The 12,110-nt window shown below is 46.8% G+C and overlaps 1 protein-coding gene across 2 annotated transcripts in view; it reads left to right on the plus strand.

Annotated features, from left to right (window-relative positions):
• The window catches only part of LOC100115902 (J domain-containing protein DDB_G0295729), a 51,061-nt gene extending 39,633 nt beyond the window's left edge, over positions 1-11,428 (plus strand). The window contains exons 2-6 of one of the 2 annotated variants that reach the window (XM_003425195.5): positions 2,931-3,122; positions 4,425-5,646; positions 5,772-7,005; positions 7,381-7,684; positions 8,968-11,428. In XM_003425195.5, the coding sequence (XP_003425243.1) occupies positions 2,931-3,122; positions 4,425-5,646; positions 5,772-7,005; positions 7,381-7,684; positions 8,968-9,386 (3,371 nt within the window). In that variant the 3' untranslated portion in view covers positions 9,387-11,428. The remainder of the gene's footprint in view (positions 1-2,930; positions 3,123-4,424; positions 5,647-5,771; positions 7,006-7,380; positions 7,685-8,967) is intronic. The other variant, XM_031921356.2, reaches the window with a different exon arrangement.
• The last annotated feature ends 682 nt before the right edge of the window (positions 11,429-12,110 follow it).

Genomic DNA, 12,110 nt, shown 5'->3' on the forward strand with positions numbered 1-12,110 from the left:
AGGTGATGAATATCCTATTCGATGGAATTGAATTTTGCACCTGGTGAGATACATGGATACTCGAAAAACATTTGTTTGCTCGCTGACAAAATTTTGTCGTCAACTGCAAATGTTAACTCTCATTTGTGACCTAAATTGAAAATTTTGAAAATTTTTGAAATATTCCGCTAAGGGCTAAGTGGATTTTTCGTTACACTCGGTCTAAGAAAAGTTCACTTTAGCAAAATTATTTATCTCATTATTCTTCTATTCCAATTAGGCGGCTGAGCTCGATTCTTCAGCAATTATCAAAGCCACATAATCGATTTTCCAATCGACGAGAACTGCAGCGACCAAATTTTCGAGTCGAAAATTCTCATGTATGCGACAGAACCGCATGAATTCCTATACCCTTTGACCCGATGCGCAAGTCAATTTCTAGAGATAGAGTACACGTATAGGCAGTGGGTTCAGCATAAGGGAAATTGCCCTGGACTACAGGAATGATCGAACACCATAGCGCGCGTAACCTCTGGCGCTACGTATACGACACGTTAGAGTCATGCGCAGAAGATGAAAAAGCCTGAACTGTATTTCACCTGGATGAATCCGTTGGGGATCTTCTGCTTTAAATCATCGTTATATTTTACCTTCGCGCGGAAAAAGCGCGCGCGAAACTGCGCTTCGAATAATTTTTAACGCTGAAATAGTGCAAATCGTTCTATTTTACTACGTACAATTGTTCCACTTTTTTTGAAAAACAGTGGGAATCCATTTAGCCACTTATACGACTACTCCGAGCACTCAGGACACCAAAAAACCAGTCGCCGTGAAATTTCCATCATAGACAACAGTAGACCAACCGCAACTAACCCGCATATTCAAACAGACCTTTTTCCCATGAACTCTCCTCACAGACACTGACACACAGGTGCGTGTCTCTATACCTGTCCTCGCTCCGCTCGGCTACTCCGATAAACCGCGTCGCCGTTTGATAACGATAACCGCAGCTCTCTTCTCTCTCTTCCTCCGATAAGAACAAGAGCAGCGCCGGGTATATAGCGTAGCAGCAGCGACAGTACACGGAGCCGCACACGATGGAACGAATCCAGCTGTCAGTCCGTCAGTCGGCATGAAATCGGAGGCGAGCATCAAATACAGGACGAAGCGCGAAAAGAGCCGTACGTATAGCTGCTGCAGCTGCTGCTACCGCTGTTGTTGTTTCTTCTGCGATGTTGTGACAGAGGAGCATATAGTCCGCGGAGTTCACGCGAGAATGTAACCTACTTCGGCGTCAGATTACTGCGAGGCGTTTACTCTCTCGTGCAGTGTGTATCTGCGAGTGTGCCTGATGAAGTGAGATATACGCGAATGTATATACATTGCAGTGGAGCTTGTCGATTTAGCCGTGATTTATGGAGCCGTTTGTCGCTCGGAGGCTAGAATTGCGGTTGCGTGCTTTTTTCGGCGGATTTTTTACAGTGTGATCATCGGACTTGTGTACTCGAGCTTATCTTCAATTTCTGCGACACGCAGTAGCCTCGAAAACTTTTTCGCGCTCGGAAAAAGCACGATGAATTTCAGCTAATGAATGGCAGCGCGAGATGCAAACATGCAAATATAGTCGTCGTATGCAAAAACGAAGAATTAATCACAATAATGCACCGAGTGTATGCTTGCAACCTGAAAATTTCCTCTGCGAGCCGCGAACGTATATCTGGAATAATCACGCGATTAAAACTTCCAGAATCAACGCGATCTAATGGAGTACTGTATAGTGAAAAAAATCTAATCGAAAAAGTCAGAGGATTAACTTTATACATAGAGGATATGGAGAACCTTATACGTCGTCGGCTAGATAAAGCGGAATTCATATCGTATTTTTGCCGGCATTTCCAATTCGATAAGGAAGATCCAAGTCCCTCTCTCACCCCCTATATCCTTGCCTCTATGGAAGTCAGAGCGCGAAATTCGAACTTCTCGACATGTTGGAATCAATTTTTCCACTTTTGCAGCGGGCCGGCAAAGTTAAAGTAGGCCAAACTTCGTATAAGGGCTGGAAGGAAAAATCGCGTTTAGGATCTAGCCGAACTTGCTAACGTCCTCCTCGTCGCAAATTTCGCGGGAAATTCGAACGGACATTTTTCCCCGCGACGATGCACTTTACCAAGTAACCATATCCACTGCGCAGCGTTGACGGAATACTTAATAGTTCGCGGTATGTGGACGGTACCGCAACAAGTTATATTACATTACAGGATCGTTGTTTGCGCTTCCGAAGTTATATAATATATAGAAGCGAGATATTTTGTCTTGGAAGCGCGAAGCTTAAAATAATGATTTGTGGAAGCTGCTCGCGCGCGAGATTCGGCTCACGGAGGCAAATAAATCTGTGTATATTAAAGTGGAAACGGCCGCGTCTGGTCAGACGCGCGGACGTGCGGGGAAAGTATCATAGCACCTCTCCCCGGCGCTTTTTATGAAACTCTCCGCGAGTGGCGTTTTCTGATGTACCGAGTAATGGAGGCAGCAGCCCCCAGCTGGTTTATTCATACATAAGCGCGAGGAGGTCGTCGGGAAAGTTCGACCTTTTTCTCGTTATTCGAATAAGGAAAATTGAAAATAAGTATAAAAATGTATGCTAACGTGAGTTCGTGAATTTCGGGGTGAATTATCCGAACAGCCTGATATACAGGCCGTCATGAAGGCATATATAAGCCAATTATGATTATTACATCGCAGCGGAGCACAACGCGTTATATACATTTCGGCGCATGACTTTATGCGGAGGCTCAACATAATCACATATTTCACGCCGAAACCGCGCAAATTCGTCCATCAGCGAAAGCTCCCCTCAGCTCGCTAAGCCCTGCGCAAAATCCATCACATGAGGAGTATAGGTGTGACAACAAGCCCAAGCCGACATTTAAATCCCAACTCCGTTATTCCAGAAGCTGCGAACGCGAACTGCAGCGGCGAGGATGTCTCCGGCAGCGCAGCCACGTCGAGTCTCGCTCAGCGTCAGGAGGACTCGTCGAAAAGCGCCCAACAGCAGCGCAGCGCCTCGCAGGATCAGCCGAGTTCCGAGGAGGCCGGCAACGTACTCCAAGCGACTATCGATCAGGCTCAGCAGACGACGCCAGGTACCAGCAGCCTTCGCTCGCGCATATACCCAGCTCTTCCTCTTCTTCTTCTTTCTCTGCAGCTCTTCTTTTCCCATCGCGGCACACACGCGATCATCCGAGTCCCCTTTCATAACAGCCGCTCGGGTTTCTTTCCGCGCGTGCATACTCCCGAGGAATGCGCCCAGACAACGAGCCCGTATATGACATCTCCATCTCGCGCGAGCATATTATACGTGTTCTTTTTCCGCCAGCTATATGCAGTATATGGTACACACGCTCGAATTTTCAGAAACTTTTATTTCGAGCGACGCGGACAAAAATTTCTCACTCCGGAAAGGAAAAAAACCAATCGCTCCGCGCTTCTGCTCAATTTCATTTTTTCAGGAACGCACGGGAGCGTTCGACGTCCGGTTTCCGGGGGAAAAAAATTGAAGTTCGATCGATGGGGAAAAAATGAAATTCCGCTCGAAATCGCGCTTTTTGAAAATTAACTGAGCCCCGCGCGCACTTCCAGCGGAAAACTGGGCCTCGAACGACGTAATGGCGTAATCGCTGAATTTTCGTTTCCGTCTGCTGAAACCCTCTACCGGCGGGGAAGAGACGGAGAAAAGCTCGCGGAGAAGGATCTCAGATCCGTCGCGGTTCGCGCTGTGCTTTATTCCGCCGTGTCTCGCCGTACTCTAGCTGAGAGTATTGCGAAAGCTCTTAAGAGGCTGTTATCTCGAAGCGACGGGTAAAAAATCATCTCGGAGTATTAGAGTCTATTCTTATCGAGAAGTGAGCGACTCGAAATTTACAGGATCTCCGAGCTCGAAAATCTTCGGGCGATTGTTAAGCTTTGCAGCCGCATCGCTGGGATAAACGTCGTGAAAAAGAAGAAGAAGGAGCAGAGATTGAACAAAGGCGCCAATCAAGCTTGCTCTCCCCGTATCCCTAGCCTGATGCAAATAATACGGGTCTCGAACGAGCTGATGGCGCGAGTTTCCACTTTCGGGGCTGATGCCACGTCCTCCGGGCTTTCGGAAATCCGTTGTTGTTTGTTCTCCGCTTGCTTGGAACTGAAAACTTTGATCGATTACGGGCTTACTCTTTCGGTTAGTTGCTTTGAGCGCGAAATTTCGTTTTCCGGCGACTTTACGTTTCAGTTTCGCACGCCTCTCTGTCGTCCGGATGACGGTCCATCGACTCCGGGAAGTCTAGCGCGCCTTGGCTCGTCGATACCGTCTGACCGGGCTCGATCGGTCAGATTCTACTCGTCTCATAAGCTAGTCTAACGGAGTTATTAACGCAGACCGTTTTTCCCCCGCAAAATCTCTTCAGATGTGCAGCAGCGATACCTCGTGGAGACGATCACGATGACGACGGTGACGGAGCGTCGGATCGTCCGGGAGATCAGCGAGGAGGAAACGTCGAGCCGGGCGGCGATCGACGAGGCGGACAGCTCGCACCTGAAGTCCCTCGACTCCTCCGACAAGAACTCGACCCCCAACGGCGAGAGCAGCCTCGTCAAGTCCGACGACGCCGGCAACCAGCCCCAGGAGAAGCCAACCGAGCTGTCCCTGGCCTTCAAACTGGGCAGCGTCTCGTCCCTCGTCTCCAACAGTCTCAAGCCCAACTCGGCGGTTCGCCAGCTGTTCCCCGACCCGAGATTCATCTCCCCGCCGCCGGCTCCGGTGAAGAGCGTCTCCACGGATCTGGAGGACTCGGCGCTGGAGGACGCCGTCGACAGCCAGCAGTTCCTCATCACCCAGGAGAGCCTGCGGCTGTTTGACGCGGTGAAGCAGCGCTCGAAAATCGGCGCCGGCAGCCGCTCCGACTCGTCCGAGAGCGACTCCTCGATCAAGCGCACCATCGAGAGGAACGCCCTGAGGCGCAGCCTGATCTGCAAGTACGAGGCCGGCAGCGGTGGCGGCGGCACCCTCAAGAAGAAGAACCTGCGCAGCAAGGACCTCACCCTGGAGGAGCGCATCCGACAGCTGACCTGCGTCGACGAGGACGAGGACACGGCCGACAGCAGCGCCTCCGAGAACAACAACACCGGCAGAATCAATGCCCAGAACAACAACAACAACAACAACAATAACAACAACAGCAGCAGCAGCAGCAGCAGCAACAGCAACAGCAATAACAACAACGCGCTTGTGAACGGCCTCATGGGCAGGTCGATCGGCGAGGGTAACGAGGACCAGGCGCACCAGCTGCCCGTGAGGACGTCGCCGTCCGGCGAGGAGAGGCCCAAGAGCAGCCACGTCGTCCAGTCGCACCATCATCACCACCACTCGAGCAATCTGGCCTACAGGAAGATCACGGATCTGTTCGGGCAGAAGAAGAGCAGCAGCGGCAGCAGCAGCGGTAGCAGTAATAACAGCGGGCAGGAGTTGAACCTGCCGGATATCGGGCTCGGGGGCAAGCACGCGATGAACATGAAGCCGCCGTCGGGCGCCAAAGTCAACAACGAGGCGAGGAAACAATTCCTGGCCAGCCTTGCGCCGCTGTCGTGCGTTTCTGCCAGTGGCGTTGACGGTCGTGAGGATTATTACAGGTAACCTATTTTTCTTTCTTTTTACCTAGTTTACGTTTCTCTTCTAATTCCGAAAAGCCGTAAGGAATACTCTGAATTGTTAACAAGTCACTAAATTGATTCCTGTCTTTTATATCCGCCCAAAGGATGCCGGCGAAGATGAACTCGACCGACCGGAACTCGATCTACTCCGAGTCCTCCTACAGCCTGGAAGACATCGAGCACGCGCTGAACGACGGCATCCCGGCGCCCCCGGACGTAACCCGAGGTACGCCCACCTCTTCCGGTCCCTCGATGGACGCTTTCGGGGGCGATCCCACGGACGAGCTTCTGGCTTTCGTCGAGCAGGACAAGTCTCGAACGGAGCGGATCAAGCGCCGCTACGACGTCGACGACCAGCAACAGCAGCAACAGCAGCATCAGCAGAAGAACGACTCGAACGCCCTGAGCATCGAGATTCCGAAGAACGTGATCAACCTCAACAACGCCGGCGACGACGACGACGACGACGACGAGCTCAACGACTACGGCTTCAACCGGCGCCCGTCGGTCCGGGGTATCAAGGCCCAGTTCGAGACCACCAACGAGATCGTCCGTCAACTTCGAACCCGCAGCGCAGCCGCGAACTCCCTGCCCGAGGCCTGCAGGCTCAGTTTCTCCGGCACAGGCGTTCCCTCCTCGTGTGCGGCTAACGTACCCCACGAGGACGAGCTCGCCGCCAGCTCGTCGTCCTCGTCGGACGTCTACAGGGTGACCTACACCAACGAGGTCGCCCCGGACCCCAACACCATCAGCCGCATCAACACGATGCAGCGGCAGATCAACGACATCTATCAGAGCATCGCCGAGGGCGGTGCCCTTCTGGACCAAACGCAGCAGCGACCCGTAGCCGCCGCTTCGCTGTCCTACCTCGAGAGCACGTTTCCCCGGAGTCTGCCCCAGCAGCAGGACGTTCAGCGCAACGGTCTTCAGAGCGGGACGCTCTTGAACCCGGCTCGCATGCTCAGAATCGCTGGAGGCGCGACGGACGTCGCATCTGCTGGAGTCTACAGCACACTCCCCAGGAATCACAGGACTCCGTCGTACAGCACGGGGTACTCGGCCGGGGTGGTACCGGTCAGCCCAGCCGCGGTCAATGCTGCGGCGGCAGCGGCGGCTACTGCTGCTGGTGCCAAGTGCTACAGAACCATGTACTTCGTGCCCTACAACGGACTCAGCGACCCGACCTACCAGAACATCCAGAGGATACTACCGCCACACTCGTCGCCCACGAATTACGCGGAACACCTCGAGAGGTATCCTTATCCACGGAACGGAAGGATAGAGCAGCAGCAGCAGCAGCAGCAGCCGAGATACTACGTGAGGCCCGCGACGATACCGGTGAGTTAAAATTTGTGGCAGCGTAAATTGTACATTGAAATTAGCTCTCATAATACTAATGAGAGTTTGAATAACTCGCAGGCCTAGTTTTCCATTGGAGCGTATTCCACATTTCCAAACAGCCAGCAATTATGAAAGTTGCTAAAATCCATTAGCTAGTTGAAATTCCGCCCGCTATGCAAAATAATTCAAACTCCCTGTAATATTGACTATACGCGAGAAATTTAATATCGATTATCGTCCATTACCGAGGGCGTTGATTGCGATCGAATTCCCTCCTATACGCAGATCAAAGCAGCCTCTCACCCAGTTCCGGTTTACTTTAGCAGCACGTTTGTTAATTCTATTCTTCGCCCTCACTCGACTCTGTCACAGGCCACTTCGAGCGCGGCGCTTCACCTTCACCTCCATCAGAGCGAGGAGTTCCAAGTGGCAGCGGCGGCTCGTAGTCAAACTCTGCCTCACGGATCCGTCGTCCATCCGATGCACGTCCAGCAACAGGTGCAGCAGCAGCAGCAGCAGCAGCAGCAGCAGCAGCAGCAGCAGCAGCAACAGCAGCAACAGCAACAGCAACAGCAGAACTACGTGCAGACGCTGTCGGGAGCGACGTATTCGATCTGCCCGCCACCGCCGCCCTCGTCCGCCACTGCGACCTACACTTATCAGATGCAGATACAGGGTGGGTGTGATTTGTGGAGCTTTGGGAGATGACGTGACTAATTAGCGAGGCTCGCACTCTTTTGCATAGCAGAGCTTGTAATTTATATACGTGTCAATTAAATTAAAAAAACGGGATCTGCCTAATCCGGCGCACACGAGGCTGTACACGTGTAGCACACGAGTTTATCGAATTTCGCTTCACACCTCTGCGGCAGAAAGAGAGAAAGCTCCAACTCCGAGAAAAACTTAATCAACTCAGCCTAGCTTCCTCTATCCAGCACCGATCAATCGTGCAGAACCTAATTTTTATCGGACTATCCGATAAAAAAAGCGAGAGGAAAAGAGAGAAACAGAGAGAATTAACCCGCTCACACCTCGGATTTCATACACACACACACATGTGCGCCTATGCCGAGTCTCGCGTTAACACAAAGTCGCTTGCAGCTAAATGCGCTAAAACCTCGTGTAACTTGACTCTGGATAAGAAGCCATAATCTCTCGCTTTCGTAAATTAATCAATTCTATTAACATGTTTTTATCTCATTAAATGGCGTATACTCGTGTGCTATATCGCCGATCGGTGACAGCTACTGCTTCTCTGTCTCTCTGATGCGGATGCGGGAATGAAGTGTGTATAATCTCGCCTTGTGTGGTACGGTAATTTGAAGAAAATATTCTCTTCGCGGCTTTAAAACTGAAAACATCTTAGTTACAAAAAACATATTTTTTCGTTTTCAAAATTTTATTCCTCGAACAATATTGTGTAGTATATTGTGCAATTAGGAGGGAAGATTGTCTGAAAAAGTCTGAAAAAGCCACTCCCCCCTCGTTGCACACCGTACTTTTTATGATAAGTGCACGAATAGGCCATTTATCATGCATATAAAAGGAATGGGAAATTCGAGGACTTTTCAAAGTAAAACAATATTGAAAATTTTTTAAATTTAAAAAATTGTTAAAATACTTATATAGACACACATCCATCGTATAGGCTGCAGAGTGAGGAAAAAACTACAAAAAGACTTTTTCCTCCCAAGGGAGTAATTTTTTCCCGCTGCTAAGAAAAACTCGATTTTCCATTCATTTTACATGCATGTAAGTACATTATTATTTGTGTAGCGAATATTTTTCCGTACTTAAATTGTAAATCTTACAGCCAAAGCACGATTGAATTTATATCACGTCGAATAGTAAAACTCATCGCGAACGCATTTTACAGCAAAATTATCAGCGTCTAGTAAAAGCTACAATTAGCAATTTTTTTCAACTATTTACTAAAAAACAAAAACAAATAATCTACAGGTCGTCTCTCCTCTTCGGACATGCAAACCCAGACGAGCTGCGCTCCAGCCTCCCAGATAACCAGCGGTCTGCTCAGTAGTGCGAGTCTTCTGGCGAACTCCTCGATCCCGGGCAGCATCAGTAGCGGCACATCCTCACTGCTGTCCTCCCCAACGAAGCATCCACCCCAGCAACATCACACCGGTAGTCTCCAGCGTGGCTCGAGCTGTAGCGTAGCCGAACGCGGTGTCCCCGAAGGAGCAGCTAGTGCCCCGTCCCACGATTACGTCGTTTGTCCCGCAGTCCCTTCCAGCGCTGGTCTACTCGCCACCACGACTCAAAGTGCCGCGAGTATCGCTGCTTCGTTCGTGACGAACGACACCAATGGGGGACCGATTGTCGACGCGCAGAATCCGGTTTATTACGCGATGAACGTCTGAGAGGAGTTTTACTCGTTGCACGACGAGAGGGAACTCATCAAGTGCGACCTCATGTAAGTGCGGGGAAAGATACGCGATGATTTTTCGAAAATGAATCGAAATTTTTTACGAAACTTGGTGTAATGAATTAAATACGCAGATCTAATTGGTGTTATCATTCCCGATATGATGTGTTACGTGTAGAAAACGCTCCGATGCAGACTCTGCAGACGTGGAGTATGTATTGTGGCTAATACGTGCTAATGGAAATTTAACATTGGAATTAGATGATTATTATTGCAGTGTTGTTCGTCCGGTACTTATACCCACGCATAATATATGAGGTTGCGCGCTCTGATGCGTTTGCTTCTCTCCGTGCGAGCGAGGAAACTCTCTCAAAGAGGCTTAAATAGCTTGATTAGATTTTGGAGGACTTTCGCGGGAGGATTTGTAAAGGATTTGCTTGAGACGAGGATTAAACGCTTCACTTATATCATCGGTTGGGAATTCGTATGATTCTTTTACACATATCGCTTTTATTTGCGAAGATTTCAAATTTATTATCGAGTTTTTTCCCGCGCTTCGATCGTTTTACTGTGAAAAATCATACAAACATCTTAACGTTTGCCATTTCATTGAGTTGAGAACTTAAGCTTACTTGTCGACAGTTTTAAGATCAAGTGTTTTAAGTTGACGAAGAGACTTGAACGGCATTTTATACTCACATTGTATAAAACAAAGTCCATCCCGAGAATTAGATTTTGAATATCTTTCGGAAAATGAAGTCGACGTCATCAATTTTGTACTAGCGAATCCTTTGTTTCATTAAAAATCCGAAAGCCACGAAAAGTGCGAAAATCTCGCAGTATTAAAACGTAGTATTTTGTAAAAACTAAGATGCGACAGAAATGAGTGAACAATGTTTCAGATACACGCCAAAGATACACCGGAGAGTAGTACGATAAGAGAGGCTGTAAAAAGCTATGATATATCACAAAAGAAACTTTGTTCGTGGTGGTAGTGTGTATAAATGAGAAAAAAAACTTACTTACGCCAAAAATAAGCGAAATATTCATTAGTAGAAACTATTAAGGGATGAATTTATATACACTCGTGGGAGAAAGACTAGATGTTCTCACCTCCCGTCTTGATTCTTCAGCCAAAAAGACGAAAGAAAAAACAAGGTGTATATCGAGTCACTAGTGAAATTTTCTTCGTTATGCGGCGCAATGTCGCGGTAGTATTTTCTCGTCTCATTCTTGAAAATTATTCTAGGATATTCTATTTATCGAGTAGAGGATTTATATGCACAAATGTAAAACAAGGCGTATGCGAAGTTTATCGTGCGTTTTCCGTTCTACTTTCCAGCGAGTATGTATACGTGTATTTGTTATTTAGGTTAAAAAAATCGAGCCCTTCTCACCGAAGAACACATGCGAGCGAGTTTATTTTGATGATGAGATGATATGTTTTCCAACATTGTGGGAAAGTTTTGAGCAATTTCCCCAAGATCTCAAAGTAATTGAACATTGATAGACGAATTCTCTAATTTTTTAACAGAGACATTTCTAGCTTTGTAACTGAACTATGAATTTATCATTTATATAGTACTTCCTATTCCTCATGGAAACACGACTGATTTGATGCTGAAGGACTTGATCGTTTAATGTTTGGAAGAATTAGAGTTTTGTCGTAGATAATTTTTCTATCAATGCAGACGGAGAATTGCTCGAAGCGTTGTTTATTATTAATGAAAAATCTTTATTCATTGACGAATTGTTTTTTAAATGAACGACGATTACAAATATCAAGGTGTCAACCAAAGTTGCGAGTTAGTATTAACTGCTGTTGTGATATTATTTTGAGTCGTTTGTAACGTAGAATTTTATAATAATTTATTTTTTTTTTGTTCTCCCTACATCTCCTTTATTTTCTATACATAACGTAATGTGTAAATATTAACATTTGAGACAGCGAGCCGCTCCACTTTACGACGTGTGTTATACTCACCACGTTCAAAGTGCAGTCATTAAGTTTAACGGTAATAATATTACAAACGTCGATGAGATCATTGTTGTTTAAATTGTATCAAGCATATAGTAGTTCATCTATATAATTTATTGAAATAGACGTATATATATATATATATATATATATATATATATATATATATATATATATATATATATATATATATGTGTGTGTGCGTAGTTGACTAGATAATTTTGCTGTAAATAACGATAATTGCAGCCGTGTAGCAGCTGCGCCGTTTCCTGATTTGTTTTTCATTAAAAATGGAACAAATTCAAGTGGCTATACTGCGACTTAAATATATATTTTTGATTAACCGTAGTGATTTATGAAAATTTATTTTGGCGCTTAATCATGAAAAAGCCAAATAAAACAGATGAGTTATTTATTTATTAGAAAAATTGCAAATTAGATTTATTAGTATTTTAAAAGAAAAGTTTATTTCTACATGAAATCAGTATAGTCTCTTTTGAAGAGCAAACGCATAAATGCAAGAAATAAAAAAAAATATACCACGTAACTTTTTAAAAATTCACGTAATATGTTACATGCGTATGGATGCAGGTGTCATGTACGTAACGAAACAAAGACGAAAAAAGTGAAAAAAGAACCATATGCGTTGTTTGCAAGTGCGTAGGCATAAACGTAATGCAAAATGACTACTTAAAAATGAAAACTGACTGTCGTACACTGATTTTGTACGAAAAAAAATGA

The sequence above is a fragment of the Nasonia vitripennis genome, chromosome 1 (genome assembly GCF_009193385.2).
Source record: "Nasonia vitripennis strain AsymCx chromosome 1, Nvit_psr_1.1, whole genome shotgun sequence".
Classification (NCBI taxonomy): Eukaryota; Metazoa; Arthropoda; class Insecta; order Hymenoptera; family Pteromalidae; genus Nasonia; species Nasonia vitripennis.